The sequence below is a fragment of the Manacus candei genome, unplaced genomic scaffold (genome assembly GCF_025592945.1).
Source record: "Manacus candei isolate 608988 ecotype Guabito, Panama unplaced genomic scaffold, ASM2559294v1 h1tg000009l, whole genome shotgun sequence".
NCBI classification, from domain to species: domain Eukaryota; kingdom Metazoa; phylum Chordata; class Aves; order Passeriformes; family Pipridae; genus Manacus; species Manacus candei.
Window position 1 is genome coordinate 1922014 of NW_026138057.1, and position 20382 is coordinate 1942395.

The 20382-nt window shown below is 42.4% G+C and overlaps 1 protein-coding gene across 3 annotated transcripts in view; it reads left to right on the plus strand.

Annotated features, from left to right (window-relative positions):
• TPCN2 (two pore segment channel 2) overlaps positions 1–20382 on the plus strand; it is a 58346-nt gene that overhangs the window by 29535 nt on the left and 8429 nt on the right. For 2 of the 3 annotated variants that reach the window (XM_051777213.1, XM_051777214.1), the window contains exon 25: positions 17669–17796. In XM_051777213.1, coding sequence (XP_051633173.1) covers positions 17669–17796 — 128 coding nt within the window. Of the gene's footprint in view, positions 1–15361; positions 15448–17668; positions 17797–20382 lie in introns of those variants that run through there. The other variant, XR_007902711.1, reaches the window with a different exon arrangement.

The window sequence follows — 20382 nt, forward strand, 5'->3', positions numbered from 1 at the left end:
GTTTTTTTAAACAGTATCCAAATGTGTAAATGGGTGAGAGGAGTGAAGTGTAGGTGGTGTGTAATCCCTGTGTGCTGGTTCTTGGAGAAGCTGCAGTTTGGATTTCAGCAAAAGGAGTTGGTGCAGGCGAGGGAAGCTCCCTGACTCCAAGCACTGTGTCCGGGGATGCAGACTCCACTCCAGTGCTCCTTTAGGAAGGGTTTGTTTGCCAGTCACCTGCTGCAGCTCTGTGGGGATGTTTGTGAACCTGCCCCAGCCTGGTGATGCCTCAGCTGCTCCCTGAGATCCTGTCCCACCCACCTCTCCGTGCTTTCACCGGAAAGGATTCCCATGGCTGGAACAAACCTAGCTTTTGTTGTTACACCATGTGCTGCTGGGTCCAGCTAATGGCTTACAAATGTTTACAGCATTACAAGGACAGTTCTAATAGGGGTAGCAAAACAAAAAAAATGCTCCTTCAGCTTCCTGTTCTAGACAGGAAGATGAGCCTGGGCTGTGTGTGCTCTGTTGCTCATACTTGACCTTGCACTGTCTCCCCATAATTCTCCATGCAGTTCTCTCTGCTGGGTTCTCTTTAATCTCATTTCTACCTCCCTTACCTTTTGGGGAAAAAAGAGGGAATGTCTTGCCCTTCTCCCAGGCTGTATTTGCTCACTGACAAGCCAAGCAGGTCGGATAACTTGATCTTTCCCTTGATGAGAAGACTTAATTTGGACACTCTTCTCTGCTTGCTACCAGATGTCACAATATGTGTGACACTCACATCTCTTAACACTTCAGCTCTTCTTTCCAACGTGGTTTGGTGAATGAATTTAAAGGCTTTGTTACCAGGGGACTGATGCTGCATAAATCCTAGAAGCAACAAGAAAACCTTACAAAAGGTAATGATGTATTGCTGGAAATTTTGTTAGTTGAATCTGAAGCTTCCCTGGATCTGTGGCAGTGTAGAATGTGAAGCCATTCAGTGAGAATGGAACACTTAATCTCCAATGGGGAGAAAGGGAGATGGTCCAGAGATTTAATCATGTTCATCATCTTTATTAGGGGGTTTGTAGAAGTGTGGGCTGCCGTGTTTCAGAACTGGGAGCTGGGCTTTCTTGCATCCTCCAGACATACCATCCCTTTTTTTTTTTTTTTCTAAATGGATCAGAGAGTATCTAAATGAAGTGATTAAGGTCATGGGAAATCTGTTGCTAATTCAGGAATAAACACCAGATCATCAGACTTCCCTAATCATAAACTTCATATTTCATTCTGGGCTGAGAACTTTTTCTGTGTTTGTAGAGCTACAGTTTTCCCAGCATAAAGTGAAAGAAAAACGTTCAGGGGTAAAAACCCTCAAGGCTGAGCTGGCATTCTTCAAATACTGAGTACACAGTGATATGTACAGCAAAGCACTGGAGCAGCCACCTGACATCATCTCCCACAAAGAGTACGAGCAGAACTTCAAGACTGTGTAAAATGGACTCACAACATAAATGCTTATAAAAGGTGTCTTTGGTAACTAAAATTGTTGCAGTTCTGGAGGGAAAACCATGGTATGCAGTTACCTCCATCATGTGTGCACTCGTTTGCTAAAGGAAGTCAAATGATGTTTTGTCATGAATTATCCATGTTACCCACAATAAGGGGAAACCTAAATGTTGTCTTTGACTTAGAATTCCAGCCCCTTATGTAGTTTATTTGCATTGGTTTTCATATCTGGTCCTATATTTGAATTTTTTCCACAGTAATTACATTAAAAAAAATGGTTTATTGATGCTGAATTTTTTAACTGTAAGCCAGAGACAATTGCAGCTTGTCCTTTCCTTTAATGCTAAAAGTTCCTTATAACAGTCTCAGTCATCTTTTTTCCATTAACTGGTTGAGCAGGTGTTGTCTTTGTTCTGCACAGATACTTTCCATGGCCCCCATCATTGCATTGTTTGAGTGCCTCCCAAGTACTCTTCTGAAAACATCCTGCTGGGATAGGAAAATATTGCTATCCTTATTTTGTAGATGATCAGCTGAGATATTTGGTGATCTGCCCACAGCCGAGCTCGAAATCCGTGGGAGAGTTCAGAATAAAACCTGCTGTCCCTGCTCACTGCCTTTGCTCACAGACAATGCTGCCTTCTTTTTTTTGCACCAGCTGTGAACCTCAGTTGCATGTTTAGAAGATGATGTTGACGTTTCCACATCAGCTGGTTTATAATTTTGTTGCTGCCCGTTCTTGGATGCAACTTTTTCGTTTATTTCGTTTTAAAATTGAAAAAAAAAAAAAGAAAAATCCTAGAACCTCTCAACTTCTTTACTTCCCACCTTATCAAAAGGGGAGAGAGGGCTATTACTGGTTTGCCATCTGATTTAGAAATATTTAATAGGGATGATCTGAGGCTGGCACATGTGGTGGAGGTTTAGTGAGTGTAAGTAAATGGATAGATTCTAGTAATGAAATTACTAACTTAGCTGTACAAAAATATTGGAAAAACACAGGATGACCATTCTAAACAACAGTTATTTAGGAGCTCCAGCTTGCTTTCAGGCCTGAAACACACTTCAGCAATGCTTTTAGCATTGTCTTTATTTGTACTTCTTGTATTCTGTTCTTTGAGGTGGGTGAACAGTCTGACATTTCAGAGCTGGTGGGCTCTCAAACATCACTTTGGATTTGGAAAACTGGCCAGGAGGCCAATTGCCCTGCAGGATTTCACTGGATCACCAGCGTTTGAGAGGCTGGAAATTCACATCAAAATAGAAAACTGAGTGCATTTTTAAGACCAAGTTCTGTTGTACAGTAGGTGTGTATATGTGTGATTTGAAATATGATCTCTGACACGACTACAGGTTGCTGGGCTGGATGCAGAAATTACTGAGTTCAGTTGTTAGGATTGTGTTACCCAGCCTGTCACTTGAGGTAAGACCAGAAGGGATTCCGATTTTTATGCTTAAAATTAGGGTTGCTTGTGTAGGATTCTGGCTAAAATCAGACTGGTTTCATTAGCTTCTGGAAAGGAATTGCTGGTTTGTGTGTGCTACAGAACTGTAACACTCTAGCATTGAACTGGGGAGAGGTGGTATAACAATGACCTTGTACCACGAGCATCCTACTGAGGGGAGCTGGAAAGCCAGTCTGGCCTGTATTATTTAATGATGTTAGGTCTCCTTCTTGCATTTAGGAATGAACTGATTCCTCCCATAGTGTGCTGAGCTGTTGACACTGCTCTTATTATTATTGAGCACTGATCTTAGAAAGTAAAATTTGAGTCTTTAACGTGTCCTCCCTTACCTGTTTAATACCAGTGAGAGTAATCTTGTATTTTGCCAAAACTACAGGTGTTTAGTTTCCAGCATCCTGGATAATTGGTGGTTTCTCTGAAAAGACTTGAGCAATTACTTGGTGTAGGAAAATGCCTCTGAAGAAGTTTTCTGTAAAACCAAAGGCAAAGGTGTTAAACCCAGACAATAAAACTTAGATCAAAGTAACCAGCAGAAGGGGCCATGAGAGGAGCAGATTGTCCTTTAAGCTGCACCATGTTGTGTAAGGTGCTAGCTCTCTCTTTCTCTAATCAGATTTCATGAAGAAAGCAAAGCTATTCTTTCTTGGCGTAATTCAATCGGAGCCCTCAGCTACATCAGCAGGAAAAGCACCTGCTTTTCCTGCTTTAGATTTGGTGATAGACCCCGGTTTTTGATAGGACTTGGTTAATCCATAACCCAAACCTGTGCCCACAGCAGCACCTGCCATGCAGGTGAGCTTTTAATCTTGTTAATATACAAATATAGTGTGGACTTTTATATTAACCTCACACATACACACCCAATAGTGAGCGTCATGCGTAGGGGAATTTAATAAAATGAGACCATAAATGTCCAGTGTGCTTTTTGTTGGGCAATAAAGCTGCCCACGTGTTATAATTGAGGTCTGAAGTTGACTTGCTAGCTGAGGCCTTTCTTGGGTAGATTACACAGACTAAGAGAGCACATGAAAAAAATGTTTTTCGTGCTCTGCTTTTCCTCCTATTTTGTCCACCAGCCTCTCCTCCTTAGCTCTGTCTTGGGTTGGTGCCCACTGTAATATCTACTGCCATCAAACTCAGCACTTAAAAATTAGGCACATGTTTGAAACATCTGCTTGGTTGAGACCCTCCACAGTGGCTATTAAGCTTTTGCCTCTGACATTTTCCAAAGTCCTTGGTTCTCGTCTCATCTCCTGACTGACCCTGACTCAGTCCTCTGGAGATCTGTAAAGCAGAATCCTCTGCTTCCCAGTTGTGCAGATATTGGAAAGTGAGGTGTGGGCTTGAGGCTCAGGTCCAGGCTTAAGTATTCTAAGACTTCTAAGACCTTGTGTAGGTGAAATTCAGGTCTGAAACACTTTATGTGCAGTTCTGCACCGAAGTTTCATGTGTGGGATTTCTGGTTTGCACAGAAAGAGGAGTTACCTGGCTTTGCACCAGCCACTCATGAACAGGTGTTGGGGGAGGACCACATTTAGTTTATTAAATGAGGAAGGGTTCAATTAAATCCCATCCAGATAAGATGGTGGTTTGGATAAAAAGGGTTGTGACCCATCAATGTGTGTATGAACCCCACTGAGAGGAAGGCAATTTCATTGTATAAGAAGAAATTTCACAAGATTTGTCCCAACTATGTTACATTACAGCTACGTTTTCTGTGGCCACCAGTGTGTTGGTGGGCCAACAGACTTGCCAGAAAGCAGAAAAAACTTTTTTGGTTTTTTGTAAATTTTGTAAATTTTTTTGTAAATTTTTTGTAAAAAATTATTTTACAGAACAAACTGTTGATGGAATGTCTGTGGTGATCTAGCTCTGTTACTTCATTACTATTTTCGCCTCCAGCAAATTTACACTAACTCCTGCCCTTGTGAGAGACTCTGAGGGGATGGTTATGGTGCCCTATGATCTTCCTTGACACTGCTTTTCCATGATCTTTGGAAATGACTCCCCTGTTAGATTATGTGACTGAGGTTAATACCATAGTCATCAAAACATGGGAAATTAGATCTGTCTTGTACCTCGTGGTGGTGATCAGGCTGGAGTAAGATACGTGTAAAACATTGCCATTTGAATTGGGGAGTACTTTACTGCAGAGCTGGTGGGGTTTGTGGGATGGAACCCCCTGACCATGACAGTCTGCTTTGCCATTTATGCTTCAAGTCATTTCACAGGGTCGCTGTCACATCCCTCTGCAAAATCTTTCCAACTGTACGGTATCATCTGATTAATTGTGACCTGGAAATGAATACTCCTGTGCAAGATAGTGGTAGGTCAGACACAATACTCTCACAGGAATTTTGGAACAAGCTTTAGAAAACTGAGTTATGTGACCTGTCACAGAAGGCACAGGGGGAGACACTGAGTCTGCTCTGTAAGGTCCTTGGGGCAGAAACCCTCTCTTTTGCAGTCAAGACAGATGAAGGGAAGAAGACTGGGAAAGAATGCTTTCCAGAGAAGGAACTGAACCAGAATGACTTGGAGCACAAGAAATTCTCTCAGGAGTGGGCTCTGAACCCAAATCCTACATTTGCCACTCTGTTGCCTGTGGTAGAAGATTCTCAGTAAGTCTGACCTAAAGTTGTAATTTTGACCCTTGTCAAATCTGTCTTAATTGGCCTCTATGATGGTGGATTTCTTGCAGCAGTCCTCCTACCCTGTTTGTAAAGTCTGGCTGGTTGTCTCATCACAGAGACCATCCTCTTTGTGATCTGTTGGCAGTGCTTAAGAAGGAAATCCTTTGTGCAGGGCTCATCTGCAGAGCTTCCCAGTCACAGGCTGGTGTTTCATGGGAGCAACAACTGGGAGATCAGGAGTTTTTCCTTCTGGGTGCTGTAAAATCACTTTGAGACACTGACTTGCAGAGGTTGGTAGGCTTTGGGTAGCAGGACACTGCTGTAGGTGCATCTGAATGCTGGAAAGACTTGGGGCCAGAACAGCTAAAAAGATTAAAATCTCTGAAGAAGAGAGAGTCTTTATTTTAGTTTTTTAAAAAGTTTTTCACATACCATTTTTATCTTACTTTTTTTTTTTTTTTTCTGTTGTTGGCAGTTTGGTTGGTTTTGGTTTTGGGGGTTTTGTTTTTTGTTTGTTTGTTTTTTAATTCTTTTTTTTTGGGTCAAGAGAGGATGTTTTTAGGTCTCTAGCTGTGTTTTCAGCCAGCAGAGGGAGTTTCAAGCCCCCATTTTAGACTCTGACCGTGCAGGCTGGGCTGTGTGATCAGCACTTCTGGATGCACTTAATGGAACATTCTCAGCATAGTTAAGTGCTGGGGCCTGAATCAAGGGCTTGGAATACAATCGGGTTTTGTTTTTTAAGGACAAAACATAAGAAGGTATGTTTTGAGGCAGTGAATGATCAGTAATACACGTCTGTTTGTACCAAAATGTTTTTATCTCTTAACACTTCTGCATTGAAAATGTAAAAGTGTGAAAGTGACGCTTCTTTTAAAGTGCCAAATCCAGTTTTGTTGTCCCATCTGAATGAAATGTAGTTAAATACCACTAACTGCTAATGAGTCTCAAAACAATCTCTGATCTTTGAGAACCCCAGAGAGCAGGAGTGGGAACAGTGTTTTGGAAATAGCTTCTGAGTTTTAACACGATGATTGAACTTTCTCACAGACAGCTCTTGGGAAAGAAGATAATTCTGCCTTTCTTTAGGTTTTTAGTGTATTATTCTACAACCTGCAGGTTCTGGTGGCAGGAACATCCTGCTACATCTTGTATGCCAAAACAAGAACAATAATGAAATAGGTGAAAATAAATCAAACACTGCTGGGCTTCCTTTAAACCTGTAATTGTGGTTTCTCTGTGATAATAAGCTCTCAGCTGAGCATTCATCCATGGAGCAGTCAGGGCCTTTTATACCAGCTTAAGCTGATAACTGAAAACGTAAACCACGTTTTAAAGTAATTCATTGTATATACTGGTCTGACAAATGTTAAATTATACTAATTTGAGCAGATGCACGTGTTGCAGCCCCAGAATTCTGGACAGATTCTACAGAACTGAGCAGCTTGTTCTTGTGTGCAAATACATATTGACAAAAATTACTTCGCTAGTTGCTTGAATTTCTTTAAATTGGCGCTCTGCAAATGTATATTTTTGCTGCAGGGAAAGCTGAAGTGTCCAAACGTTTGAGGACTTAATTATAGGTGGGGGTGAACTCAAGATCCAGGGTACAGCATTTCCCCTTTCCACTTAAACCTGATGGGCTACTGCTTGTGTTTATATACCCCTGCAAACTTAATTTAGGTGTAGTAACAAGGGCTAAAACAAGTTGTGCTTTGTCAGGAGACCCAAGGAAGGAACTTGAGTGAAAGCAGGGAGGGGAATCGGCGTGTCTGGCGTTGACATAACGCTGCGAAATCAATGCTTTGAGGGACTGTAAAGCAGAACAGCTGTGGGAGAGGTTTGCTGGGCTTCCCTGGCATTATCTCTTGTGTAAAGGAAAGTACATTGTAAACCAGTAAAAATTAACTGCCGGAGCACAATGATGGTTTTGTGACCGGGAGTTCAGATAAAGTTTTGCCGCTGTTGGCGGAATGATAAAAAGAACCCGGGGCCATTTGCATACAGGTGAGGAGGGGCAGGGTTGTCCCGTGTTCCACAGAGGCCACAGGTATGCAAAGTGCTCAGTTCTAAACGCTGCCTTTAATTTAACTTGATTTTTTTTTATTATTTTTTTTTTTAGCCTGGCTATGGAGTAGGAGGAAATGGGCTTGGGAAGTGGGCAATCCCAGGAAATGTCATTGGGTGGCAGCAGAGCATTTACCACTGACCGTGGCATCCCAGCAAAGTAAAGGCAGAAAGAACTGCAGTGCTGCATGACTGTGATATAGATAGCTGAAAACGACATCTCAGGATGGCATCTGTGGTGGGAGAGCCCTCTGTGTTTGAGACAGAAGATTTCTCTCCAAAAGTCTGTGTGTGTACATATATATGTTTATACACTCATACATATATGTGTGTATAAACACGTATGTGCACATACACATAAAAACTATGTCTCTGTGTGGCATCTGCAGGTGTTTGCTCTGTGATAGTGAGGAGCTTTAACGTGATTACTCCATCTACCAGCTCCTAAATTAGATCCCGTTTCCCTGACGGGTCAAGCTTGTTCCCAAGATACATAACGTGGTGGTGGTGGTGGTGTGAATAAAGCCACGTGATAGTTCTAAATCACTTTTCTGCTGGAAGGAATCAAGTGAGTCTGTGAATATGACCAGCAAAACTGATAGTTTTTACAAGTTGTGTCTGGTTCTTTGTAATATAAGTATGAGAAGCAGGACAGTTAGTGTTCTTTCAGGAAGGATTTAACATCTCCATATTTACTGTACAGTGTGAGTATTTAGGCTTTTTGGATGATGGGGATGGTACTTGAAAGGCTTCAAAAATCTGTGCTATTTTTGGAACAAGAAACTAAATGTATTTTGGGTGCGTTCATTTCCGCGCATTTGTTTTATTTGTTTGGGTTTTTTTTAATACCTCACAATGTAGCTGATAAAAAAGAACTGTGTTATGGCCTTCAGGAGAACGCAAACTGTAGCGTGAACACTTACAAACACCCTGTTTCCTTTCCATCCCACACATTATGAAGTTCCATCTCTGTTTGCCAGCTTTTTTGAAGTTGTTTGTGGGTTGCTGCTATTGTAAGTAAATATCTTACCTTCTAACTGCCCATTCTGCTGTCACCACCCTGGAAATGCCATCAATCTCATGCTTTATGGGCAATATCGCTGCAAATGTGGAAACTCGGTGACTGGAAGGAATTTAACATCTTTCTTTTACTGCTTCGCCTGGAAATAAGAAAGTTAAAAATGGGCAACTGCCTCCATGCACTTCCTGAAGGCATCAGGGACAGGTTGGCTTGGGAATGGCATGTCCTTGCAGTAGGGAGGGACCTCTGGTCCACAGCTCCTGCTGAGCACTGGGCTGGATGTCAGCTACCAAATCCTTGCAGCCTGGACTGAGGATGGTGCCTTAGTGATGCTCAGCTTCTCTGAATTGTGCTGAACCCTGAGATCAGCTCATGTATTTTTGGGGCACTTTGTTACAAATAGGAGGTTTGTGCCTGTTTGCAAGTGTACCACAGACCTCTGGAATTTCTTCTGGTCTTATGTAAAAGGGAGTGAATGATTATATATTATTCATAAAATAGTGTTTCAATCATTTTGCCTGTTTCCTTTCCCTCAATTCACCAGCAGAGGGATGAAGGATTTATCACCTACTTAATTTAGCTTGGGTTCACAGCCAAAGTGCTCAAACTGATCTGTTCCTGCCAGGTTTTGTCACTCCCTGCTTTCTGAATGCCTATGGGAGGCTGCAGACCACGCTGAGCCTGGAGGTACGTCCTTTCCAGGTCTGAGTGATGTTCACAGCAGGATTTTCAGGTGTCCCTTTCTCGAGGAGTGTGGCATTTTGAAGCATTATTGTTTTACTTCAAAACTGCCTTTCTGGAATGTGCAGTTTTAAGCTTTTTAGATCCACCTAATAGTTTCTGTGGGAGGGGAAATGATGAGATAAGGTGACCTGTAATGGTCCATCTTGATCTGAGGGTGATGTCCCTCTCTCCAGCAGCCCTGGCTGATTGCTCAGTGCGTGCTCAGGGAAGTTCTTCTGCTCTCCTTGCTGTGTGCCCTGCTCAGTTGGGTTCAAAACAGGAGTTTGTGTTCTGAGAATGTAGCCAAAGGTGGAAACCTGAGCTTCATGGGAAAGAAAAAAGATCCTTTTGGCATCTCAAGATGGGTTAGTTCTTGCAGTATCCCAATGCTTTTTCCCCAACTGGAAGTCTGGGATTCTGAGTTCCCACTTGCTTAAGAGTGGTAGAAATTCATCGGCTACTCTGCTTTTGAGCTGTTCTGCAGAAGAATGAATTATTTCTTTATTGCAACTCCACTAAAGGGTCTGAAAGATCTCCTGATTTCAGTGGCCTTTGGTCAGACCTGGTGGGATGCACTATGAAGATAACAGGGACTCTCACTGTGGCTTTTTTTGACCCTAAAGCAGGTTTGCAGATGACACCAAACTGAGTGGTGCAGGTGACACACAAAGGATGAGATGCCATCCACAGTTCAAGACCAGGTTGGACAGGGCTTGGAGTAACCTGGTCCCTCCCCATGGCAGGAGAGTTGGAAGTACACAATCTTTAATGCCCCTTCCAGCCCAAACCATTCCAGGATTCTATGACAAGAGCATATTGGCAACATACCTATAGCCCAGCTTTTCGTATCTTCCAAGTGCTTTGCCACTAAGAAAACGAAGTAAAATTGATGTAAAATGATCAGTAAAAAAATATTTAGATGCTGAACATGTTCAGAAACAATTTTTTTTAATGGTTTTATGGATGTCTTCTTGAGTCTTTTGAAATTTTTCTATATCCAAATATGGACTTTCATAGGAAAAGTTTTGCAAGTGAAATGTTTTTCTAATTGAATTCAGGCAGCTCAGTGAAGAGAAAGGAGTGATTGTGAACAGGTATGATTTACTCCTAAGTACCCTGAAAAGATAAATGAGCAAGACTTGAATTAAAATAGAATTTCCACCCTGATTTAATGTATCAGAGACGCCTAGAATAGATGTGGGATTCCATTTCATGGTATAAAAATTGTTTAAAATAAATATTTCTCAAAAGAATTGGCGATTTAGGTTCTATAATGTTTGGCGTGTTTGTTACGTGCTTTCTTGGATTCCTTTTTCAAAGATGGATAAAAAGGATTGATATCACTCTGGAGAGCATTTACTTAGGGCAAAGGCAGTTTCTTTTTATTCTCAGTGACTTGAGGCTGCTTAAGATCCAGGCTGTGTTGTATTAGTACACAGAACAGTAAATAATCCCTGTCCTAAAGAAACTGTGACCTAAAAAGGCAGCACGAGGAGAGAGACATACAGAGAAGTAATGATATAATAAAATAACATGTTTTGTTTTCCTCTTGAGATAAGGTGTGTTCTGGGGGAAACTAAGAGGATTGGTGAAGGAAAGGAGCTGGCTGGACCTTCAGAGGAGTTAAAGGAGGATGGAATGAAGCTGAGGGAAAAAGCTGAGAAAGGAGATGACTCTGAACTGGATGGACAATTCTGAGTCAGAACCTTTGAATGAGCTCTGAGGTGGGAATGCTTTGTTTTCTGTTGAGAAGCACAGGGTGTTTCACATATATCTTTATGTGTATGTATTGCATGTGTGTACTCAAGAGCAGACATCTGTCTGCATGAGCTTCCCTAGTGGTTTCTCAGGAAGAGAACCTGTTTGAATATTTAGCAGCATTCTTATCATTGTACTAGGCTTTTATTTTTGTCTTGGGGAAAGCATGAAAGACATGTTTCAGAAACATAACATTTTAGAACCTGCCTTCCCATCACATACAGTGCTTCCTGTGCTGTGGCTGCAAAGGGAAATACTGCCCCAAGATTCCAGTGTGGAGTGGTGGAATATCTCATAGTTTGAGGGAATATCTCATAGTTTGGGGGAATATCTCATAGTTTGAGGGAATATCTCATAGTTTGCCTTACTAGGCAACAGAATATTTTATGGCTGTGGTTTTGATGCCAAGGAGTCCAGCAACAAGTTTGGTTTCTGAGATCCCAAAATCCTTTTTAAAGCTCTCTACGTTTTGTGTCTCTCTTCAGGCACAACCTATTTCCTGGACAAGGTTCTAATATTCAGAAATGAATTGGAAATGTAAGGGTTCTTTTTTTCCGTATGTCAAACGCGTTATAGTCCAAAGTCTTAAAATTTCAATTAATCTCCTCCTCATTCATTGATGGGTAAAAAGAACAGGTAAGTTGGGAACTTCCTTGAGTTTCAAAAACCAAAGCACACAAAGGCCTATTCTCTTTTCAGGAAGCATCTCTACTGAAGTGCTCAGAAAAAAGCAAGGGATGAAACACTAGATTTCTTTTTTTCCTGCAGATTGGAGTTGGGTTTGGAGGGTTTTGTTGGTTTTTTTTTTTTTTCATTTAACCAGGAAAGTTGATTATCGTTAATAATGCCACCTCTAATGTTTCATTGTAATCTTATTTTAAGGAAATGTTTGAGCATTAAGCATTTTTCCCACAGCAATGAAACAATGTACCTTTCCCTGCCAACGATCACATTCACATATATCCTCCCCATCCCTGTAGCTGGAAGGTGAAGCTTGGAATTTTTCCAGGAGCCCAGTGGCCAATTTACCATCACTGATCATTATCAGGAGCCATTTGACTGAGGTGTCTCAGGTATAGCAAAGAATGGTCTTGCTGTATGTGATTTATTGTTCAGGTCTTGGGCCCTGCTTGCATTTATAGTTTGCTAAGAGAGCTCCTATGGTATAATTAATAGTACACTGATTAGTTGGGTGGGTGTATGATGGCACAGGGGGGAAGAGTTTACTGGCACCCACACTATAAACAGGTTCCCTAATTCAATTCCCTGGCACTCAGGGGAAGTTCAGCTATTGAACTGGATGAGAGGAGGCACATGCCCAGTGCTCTTTTGACTTAAAATCCAGCTCTGTGTCCTCAATCTGTTAAGAAAGTTATTGTGAGGTTGTGTCATTTATATTTGATATAATCCTCAGGCAGTTAAGTAGAAAGAAACAAAAAAAAAACCCCAAAAAAGGGGGAGGGAGTGAAGAAAGAAAGGTCCATCTCATGGCATCACCTTGCAAAGAAATCAGATCTCACTGGTAAGCTGAGATACAAAACCAGAGGGAGTTCTGAAAATTCAGTTGATCTTTTTAGTATTTTACGATCCACGTAGTGATGCTTGTTGAATTTTTAAGTTTTTCAGTTCTGCCTTGTTGGCATCACATATCCCGTATGAGAATTTGGGTAAAGATCATTTCTACTGAAAGTAAAATTAAAACTGGAAATCTTTCCGTCAGTCTAAGGTTTTATAACAGCTTTTTTGTACCAAGTCTAAATCTGGAGACAGATTTGACTTGTACTTTCAAACAATAATAGCCTCAGAACACTTCTAATAAATGCTGGAGAACTTGTCAGTGCTCAAACAAGTTTGAAGATATTTGAATTATTTGCCAGACTCTACACTGATGGAGTTTGGGCTAGAATGTATGTCTTAAATAGCTGATCAATTAGTATTAAATGCCTAGCAGTTATCCTTATTGTATGTAGTTATCCATACTTTTTTAACATTATCATAACCTATTAATCATTTGTTAACCCTTTATAAACCATTTATAAATGTACCCTGAATAAAAAAAAGTGTGACCATTCGGGTTTTTTCTCAAGTTTAATATTAAAGGCAAGTCCAAGGTCAAGATGGGCACAGGGAGGCTTTGGGGAGCTGGTGTAGTTTATATTTTGGCCAGTCAGCTGAGGAACCACGTGGAACTAAAATTAGTAAAGTGTGTGCAGTGAAGAAAGTTCACACGGTGTAATTCGCTGTGGGCAGTATTAGCGTTGATTTACCCAATCTGCAAATGGCATGGGCTGTCTAGACCTTTGGAACATTCCTCAGCTCCTTATTTAATGTAGGAGGAATCATTTCTGAAATTAGCATATAAATTGTCCGGAGTCAGCAGCCCTTTAAAATGGTGTTCTACCCTTGTGTCATGGCACAGTAACTGTTTTAACAAAAATAAATGTCCCAGGCGGGCACGTTCTCATGAAGAAGCTCTTGACTTCACATTGCTAAAAAAAAGTGCATAAAGCTGAGAAAATTCATTAGGTTGAAAATGGGGAAATGGTCAGGATTTGATTTGGGTAAGTTGTATTTATTCAGTCCCGTTAATAAGGGGAAGCGTATTATGATAAGGAAACATCTGGCAAGGTCTGTTCATGTAGGTTTATGTAAGTGAAACTGGAGGCTTTTTGCACTTTGACATAAAATTTTTTCCTTTCCTTGGCCTTCCCACACAACTTTTGTACAGGCCATGCTGTGTGGGGCATTCATTCCAGTGCCTCCCTGGTACCCAGCACAGGGACGCTGCTGAAACGAGGTGCAGGGAACCCCTTGGAGGCAAAGCCTCCTCCTTGGCTCTCGTTCCTTTGTTGGATCTTCTGAAGTCCTGTACTTTACTCCTTTCCACTTTAGTTGCCAAGAGTAACATGCAGTAACATGTTCTCTTCTAGGTTATAATTTTCAAGGGAAGATAATACAATATAACGAGCATTTGGGTCGTGAATTTGTGTAGGAACTGGGATCTTGCTGTTTAAAAAGGGTGGATGTGTAGCCAGAGGTGAAAAATAAATGACAATATGGTGTGGAAGGTTTATTTGGCATGGATCTGAGATGACCACACTGAGCAGTGAAGCCAGTAAAATCTTTGTACTAGGAAATCATGTGTTCAGAACATGCCATGCACTTTACAGAGGAACTATTCCAGGAATGTTGCTGGAGAGTTTTATATGTTTATTTGGTACTTATTTTTCGTCTCCCTTGCTCCAAAAGCCAGGTGCTTTAATCACAATGAAATCCATTGCCCAGGTCACAGAGAAAAAGAAATGGAAAATAATGTATCACAGTAACTCCTAAAAATGATCTAAAATAACATTTTTATATGCAACTGAATAATAATTTTACGCTGGGGTATTTCCTTACCTCCGCAGGGTCAAATACTGAATTTTTTACTGAAAATGCCTTATTAAAAAGCTTTTCTTCATTCCAGAAAGGTTTGGCTTGTGGCCTTCAAGATGCTGGATCTTAAATTTGTCGTGGTCCAAGTGTCCATCCTGTATGTCACCCTAATGTTCTGAAGAAAACATATGTTTCAAAGCAGGGGGTGAGATAAGTTTTTTTCCTGATTAAACAGTGAAGAACTGTTCAAGAAGGAATAATAGAAAAATCCCGACAAAACAACAAAACCCAGCTCTCCAAAAATAAAATAAGTTGCTTACTTGATGCTAGAGCAGAGTAATTTTGGAAATGCTTTATCCTGTCTTCCGTTCAAGTAGCTTTAAAATTATTTTACGTGCGGGCAGCCCCAGCGACCTTCTGGTAGTGATGTCACGGTTAAGCTTGTTGTAGTATGAGGATCTCAAAAAGGCCGTGCCTTTATCTTTGTTGACTTTTTGGTTTTTAACTTCAGTTTTATAAAAAAAAACTTGTGTGGCCAAACATGGGGGTGCTGATAAACACGGGTTACGTGCAGCGAGTGGGGTTTGTGTTCTGTGCTACTGCTCTGCCTGGCACGGGGAGGCCTCGGCCGGTGCCTGTGGGCCACAAGCTCGATACAAAACAAAAAAATCACGGTACAAAGTGACAGGCAGATGGCTGGGGTGGAACACGGGAGCCCTGGCTCGTGTTCGTGTGTCCCAGTTGGGGTGAAACGGGTGCGCTGAGCCTTCCCCTCCCGAGCCGGCGATAGCGGCTGTTTCGTGACGGCGAGCTTGGCAACCGGGATAAACTCCGCGTTTATTCCACAGGCTTTGGAGTGTGTGATCCCGAGATAACCCTGCTCTGAAGTGTCAGAATGTACTGGATGAACCAGTGCAGCCCATGGGAACGTGAGGTGGGTCGTGGTGCTCCGGGACAGGCGCGGATTTGGGGGTTGCTGTGCCTCTGCCGCAGCTCCTGGAGAGCTGCCCCTGCCGAGTTTGGGGTGGTAACGGCGGTTTTGACAAGTACCTCTGAGGGACAGGACTTGGGACTGTTTCATGAAGTTTGTGCCCGAGTCAGCCCCGATCCTGTGACACGAAAACCTGCTGCATTCCCTGCAAAGAGTGTTTGTGGGGCTCAGAATTACGTCCTTCTGGTCTGCATGTCGTAATATCTGCATTTTTTGAGTAGTCCCCAATGGAAAAGGGGCCTTGAATTTTCCTGTCTATGCTCCTGTCATATTTTGTAGCTTGTGGTGTGACTCCTGCGCAGGGCTAAGGGTTGGACTCAGTGATCCTTGTGGGTCCCTTCCAGCTCAGCATATCCTGTGATTCTGTGAAAGGATGTATGCTTGTTTTGATGTTTTCCTTTAAAAATATTTCTGCTTCAGTAGCACTTCAAATGTTTGAAGGGTTTCCCCCTCCCTTATTACTCAATTTAATTGGAATTATGGTGCCTATCAAAAAGTATTACTGCAAGGTGACCTGGAAATAATAATTTCCTTTCATCTGTACCAAACATTTGTAGATCATTAAAATGTCACAAATAAAAAAGCCTTAGTCACAAAGCGATGGCTTTATATGAGCACAGTAAAATATGAGATTTCATTATATACAAAAAGGCTATGTTTTGTATTCCTGGTTCACAGAGCAAACCTCCAACACATGTGGAATGCATGGCAGGATGTAGGACCCTCTAAGGGCTGTGTACAGATATGTGAAGGGGAAGAGGAGGGGGAGAGGGGGGGAAAAAAAAAAGCACTGTGGGTCTGAGGAAACGACCCCTTTCAGTAACAAATGGAGCATGTGCTCCGGGTCTCCGGGAGGATTTGTGCAGGGATCTTGCTCTCCATGTGCACACATTCCTCTGAATCAGACAGGTGTTAAAGTGAAATGGTGCCCAGAGGACGCAGCACCCTCCTCTGCTATCAGCAGCCTGACCACATGACGGATCCAAAAGCAGCCAAGCACAACTGCTGAGGGGTTTGCCAAGGGCTTGGATGCCAAATGCTGTGAGAGAGTATCCTTGCCAGCTTGGCACCTTTAGGCCATGTGGCTGCTGCTGGCATGGAGTCGTCATTGTAATGTGCTGGGAAGAATGGAAGCAGAAACTGTCTTAATAGTTCCTTGTGAATGAAACCCTCTTATTGTTGTGAATATAAAATATTAATTACCTTACAAATGTGCTTGAGAGGCTCTGCTTGGCTTTGGCGTCTGTCCAGACCTGCAGTGATGAAATCAGAGGATTTTGCCTCTTGGCAGTTGAATTTATTTATCCCCCCCCTGCCCCTCCCCAGCATCGCACTGGAAATAAGAGGGGAACTATTTGAAAACAATTGACATCTGGAGGAAGATGTTCATTGGCTTCTGGGATTTGGATCAGTCCCTGAGCTGGTGCCTTAGGAGTGGATTTAACCAGTGCTGTAATCTTCTGGCACCTGTTGCACTTTTTGGCAGTGGCACAGGACAGCTTTGATTGCACTGGGACTGGAGTAGTGAACATATGTCTAATGCCCATCCCAGAAAGAATGACTTAGTGCCCTTAATGCCTCTCCTATTGTTTTTTTTTCCCCCCTACTTTCTCTTGTCTTATTCATCAAGCTGCTGTTAGTAGTTATTACATGCAGGCGAGCACCCATCAGCATCTTCAAACAAGGCAGGGATGAAGCAAGAGGAAAACAGGAGCTGGGGGAGTTCTGCCTTATCAGAACTCGGCTACTTTTTGCATTTGATTCTTAGTCGTTTGTCTGGCCCTGAATCTTTAAGAAGTGTGGTAAATAAAGGACTCCAGGAAAAATGATGCACGTGCCAGTGTCTGAGATGCAATCAGAAGAAGAGTATGTTTTCTAAATACATTCATCAAAATACCCAATTATGTATCTTCAAGAGGGGGATTCAGAGGACCCATTAAAGGAAGTCTCTGCCTACATGTCCCTGCACTGATTGTACATCTGTAAATGGCTGCCATCCAGCAAAGCTCTTAAGTGCGTGTTTAACTCTCAGCACAGCCTGGCTACAGCAGTGTTGCTAACTTTGGCATGTGAGCTTTTCTGCTTTTGGGGCATTCACATGCCTAGTGAGAGGCACATGCTCATGTGCCCTTCTGGATAACTGGCTCTTTCTTGTGTCCTACAGGCCCGCGGCCAGAAGTGCGAGCCCAGTTTCCTGCTCCCGTAGAAGGCATGGAAGGTGGCAGTCGGGTTGCACATCATCTACAGCTCTGGGGTTTTTATCCTCCTCTTCAACATCACTGCATTACAGAGGTACAAACTCCTGAGAAATGGTGTGAAGCCTCCCAGTGCTGTGTGTAACTTTACCTTTTCTGATGCCTGTGCAGAACTTAGTGCTGTTTGTTTAAAGTGACTCCAAGTAACTCGTGCAAAACTGTGGCAAAGACTGAGAGAGAGAGAGGAAAAACATCATGCTTAGATATCAAACACTTGATTAAAACCCATACTGCTGCTGCATCACAGTTGTGGGTGTTTGTACTGAGGGAAAGCCTGGGAACTTGCATGTGTTAAAATTTATCACTGCGTTTGCTGCCTTGTAAAAAGTCAGTCTTGAGAGCTGGGGGGATGGATTAGGTTTGGAGAGAAAGTCCTTGGGTCCTTATGGTGGTTCTTGGAATTACAATTCAACTCGTTTGTCTAGGAAGTCAACAGAAGATCTTGAGCTTTCCTGTCTACCTACAGATTTCAAGTAAGGTGAACATCAGTAAAGGCAATGTGGCTGATAAAGCTCTTAAATTATAAATGAGAATTTAATTAAATGTAATCTAATCGCTCAGATCTCATTCGGTACCTCTGTCAACATACTCAATTTAGGGGGAAAAAGAAATATAAAGGGAAAGGAAAAATTCCATCAGTAACAAACAACTGTACCCATAAATTCCAATTCTTACAGTAAAGTCCAAGCAAGCGAACTCGGCAAAATATTCCAGTGTGTGCAGTCCAGAGTCCACTAGGATATTTTCCAGACTGCCATCTGCATCAGAAATTTGCTGGGCAAAATAGCTCTGATTCTCTCCAGTAGCTTCTTGGTATGCCTGAGGTGGGATTCTGAAAGAGGAATAGCTGGCAAGCTGTGTTTTGTTTTTACCTTGGCCAAAGCCTGTTTGAATTACAGGGATCATAGTGCATCTCTGGTCTTTGGAACCTGCACTCATTTATTTTAAGAAAGTTAATTTCTTGGGGATCATAAAAAAACCAGATGGGGGAAAGCTATCCTGTTGTGAGAAAGTTCTTATCTACTTCATTGAAATAATTGAAAATGGGTTTCTAAATAGTCTGAAGAAGTTCAGTTATGGGCTAAGACCCAATTTTCTTAAAAAAAAAAAAAAGGAAAAGGCAAGTCTGAGAAATACTTTAAAATATCTTTGTCCAGCTTTTTGCCCCTGGAGGAGGAAGTGGGAAATTTAGAAAGCAGCACATGTGACAGATGCTGCTCAAGATGCTCAACACATTAGTTAAAGATGCTCTGTGACCATCATGTTGTGAGTAATAAAAGAATGTGAATGGGATGGAAGAGGAACAGTCCAGATTTACTGTAACCACATCTGTAGCCTCAGCACTCTCACATGATGATGGTCAACAAATTCCTGCCAGTTCCCGGAGTATTCCTAAACGTATCTGGGCAGTGCAGAGCCACGTTGGACTGGGGAGCCCTCAGGTTACCTCCAAGTGAGCTGGCATGTCTGCAGTCGATTACCACACAGGGATAGCAGCAGCAGTGCCAGAAACAGTAAAGCTCTGTTACTGCCATACATAGTTAATTAGCTCGGGTGTCGCAGCGAGCAAACACAGCTATATTGCTCCTGGTTCTGCACTAAGTTAATTGAGGCTGGCTTGGGGATCTTTGCCCCAATGTGCAGTGCAGACATACCCAGGAATGCACTCCTATTGTTGACTGAATACTGTATTTTCACATAAATGTGGCAGGAATATAATTGCAGGGTGGAAAAAGAAGGCCAATATACATTCGCTTCACTTTAGAAACGAAATTAAACCTTTGACTTAACTCACTTCTATACCAGCTCCCTGCAGGCATTTCTACAGGCTTCATTAGAGCCAACCTAGAGGCCATGGAAAAGGTCTTACAAAAGACTAGCCAGGAAGCCAGTCACAGCCCCAGATCCTGCTGCTACAGAACACAATCTGCCTCTTGGCACCTCGGGCTTGCAGCTGCCAGGCACTCTCCTTATGTGGTCACTGGTGTTGGCTCGGAGGCTGGGGCAGATAGACGAGGAGGGCGAAGGGGGAACACATTCATCACTGCCAGCAGCGAGGGGAGGCAGTGCCAAGTCACTATGTAACCAGGCACATGTGCCAATTTGCTCAGTAATTGGATTGCTATTTGAAAAATTAAAGCGGTGTCTAGAAAATTCTAACCTCTGCGTTTACGGGGGACGGAGCTCGCGGCCGAGGGGGCCGAGGAGCAGGAAGAGCAGGGGGGGATCGAGCGGAGGTGTTTAAGGAGAGCAAATGTAGGAAGTAATTCGATGACTTTCCAGAGTGCTGCAGCAGCCTCAGGAGCAGCCCCTCTGTACCAGAGAGACAAAGAGCGAGACACAGTGCAGTGGGAAGCTGTGACATTAGGGACAAGCCGTAACCCGTCGCTTACCACGGAAAATTAGCGAGGACTTGTCAGCTGAAAGCGATTTGTACAAAGGAAACGTAATTGGAAGGCCAGGCTTGATATACTTCTGTAATTAATTTTTTCCCTAAGAAGAAAAAAAAACCTGTTAATGGGCATTATTTTATCTTTTCAGGGTTTTTTTCAGAGCCTGTGAATTGTTGCTTCTGTCTACTGTGTACATTGCTCTCAAATACATTCGGTGAACAAATCCCATG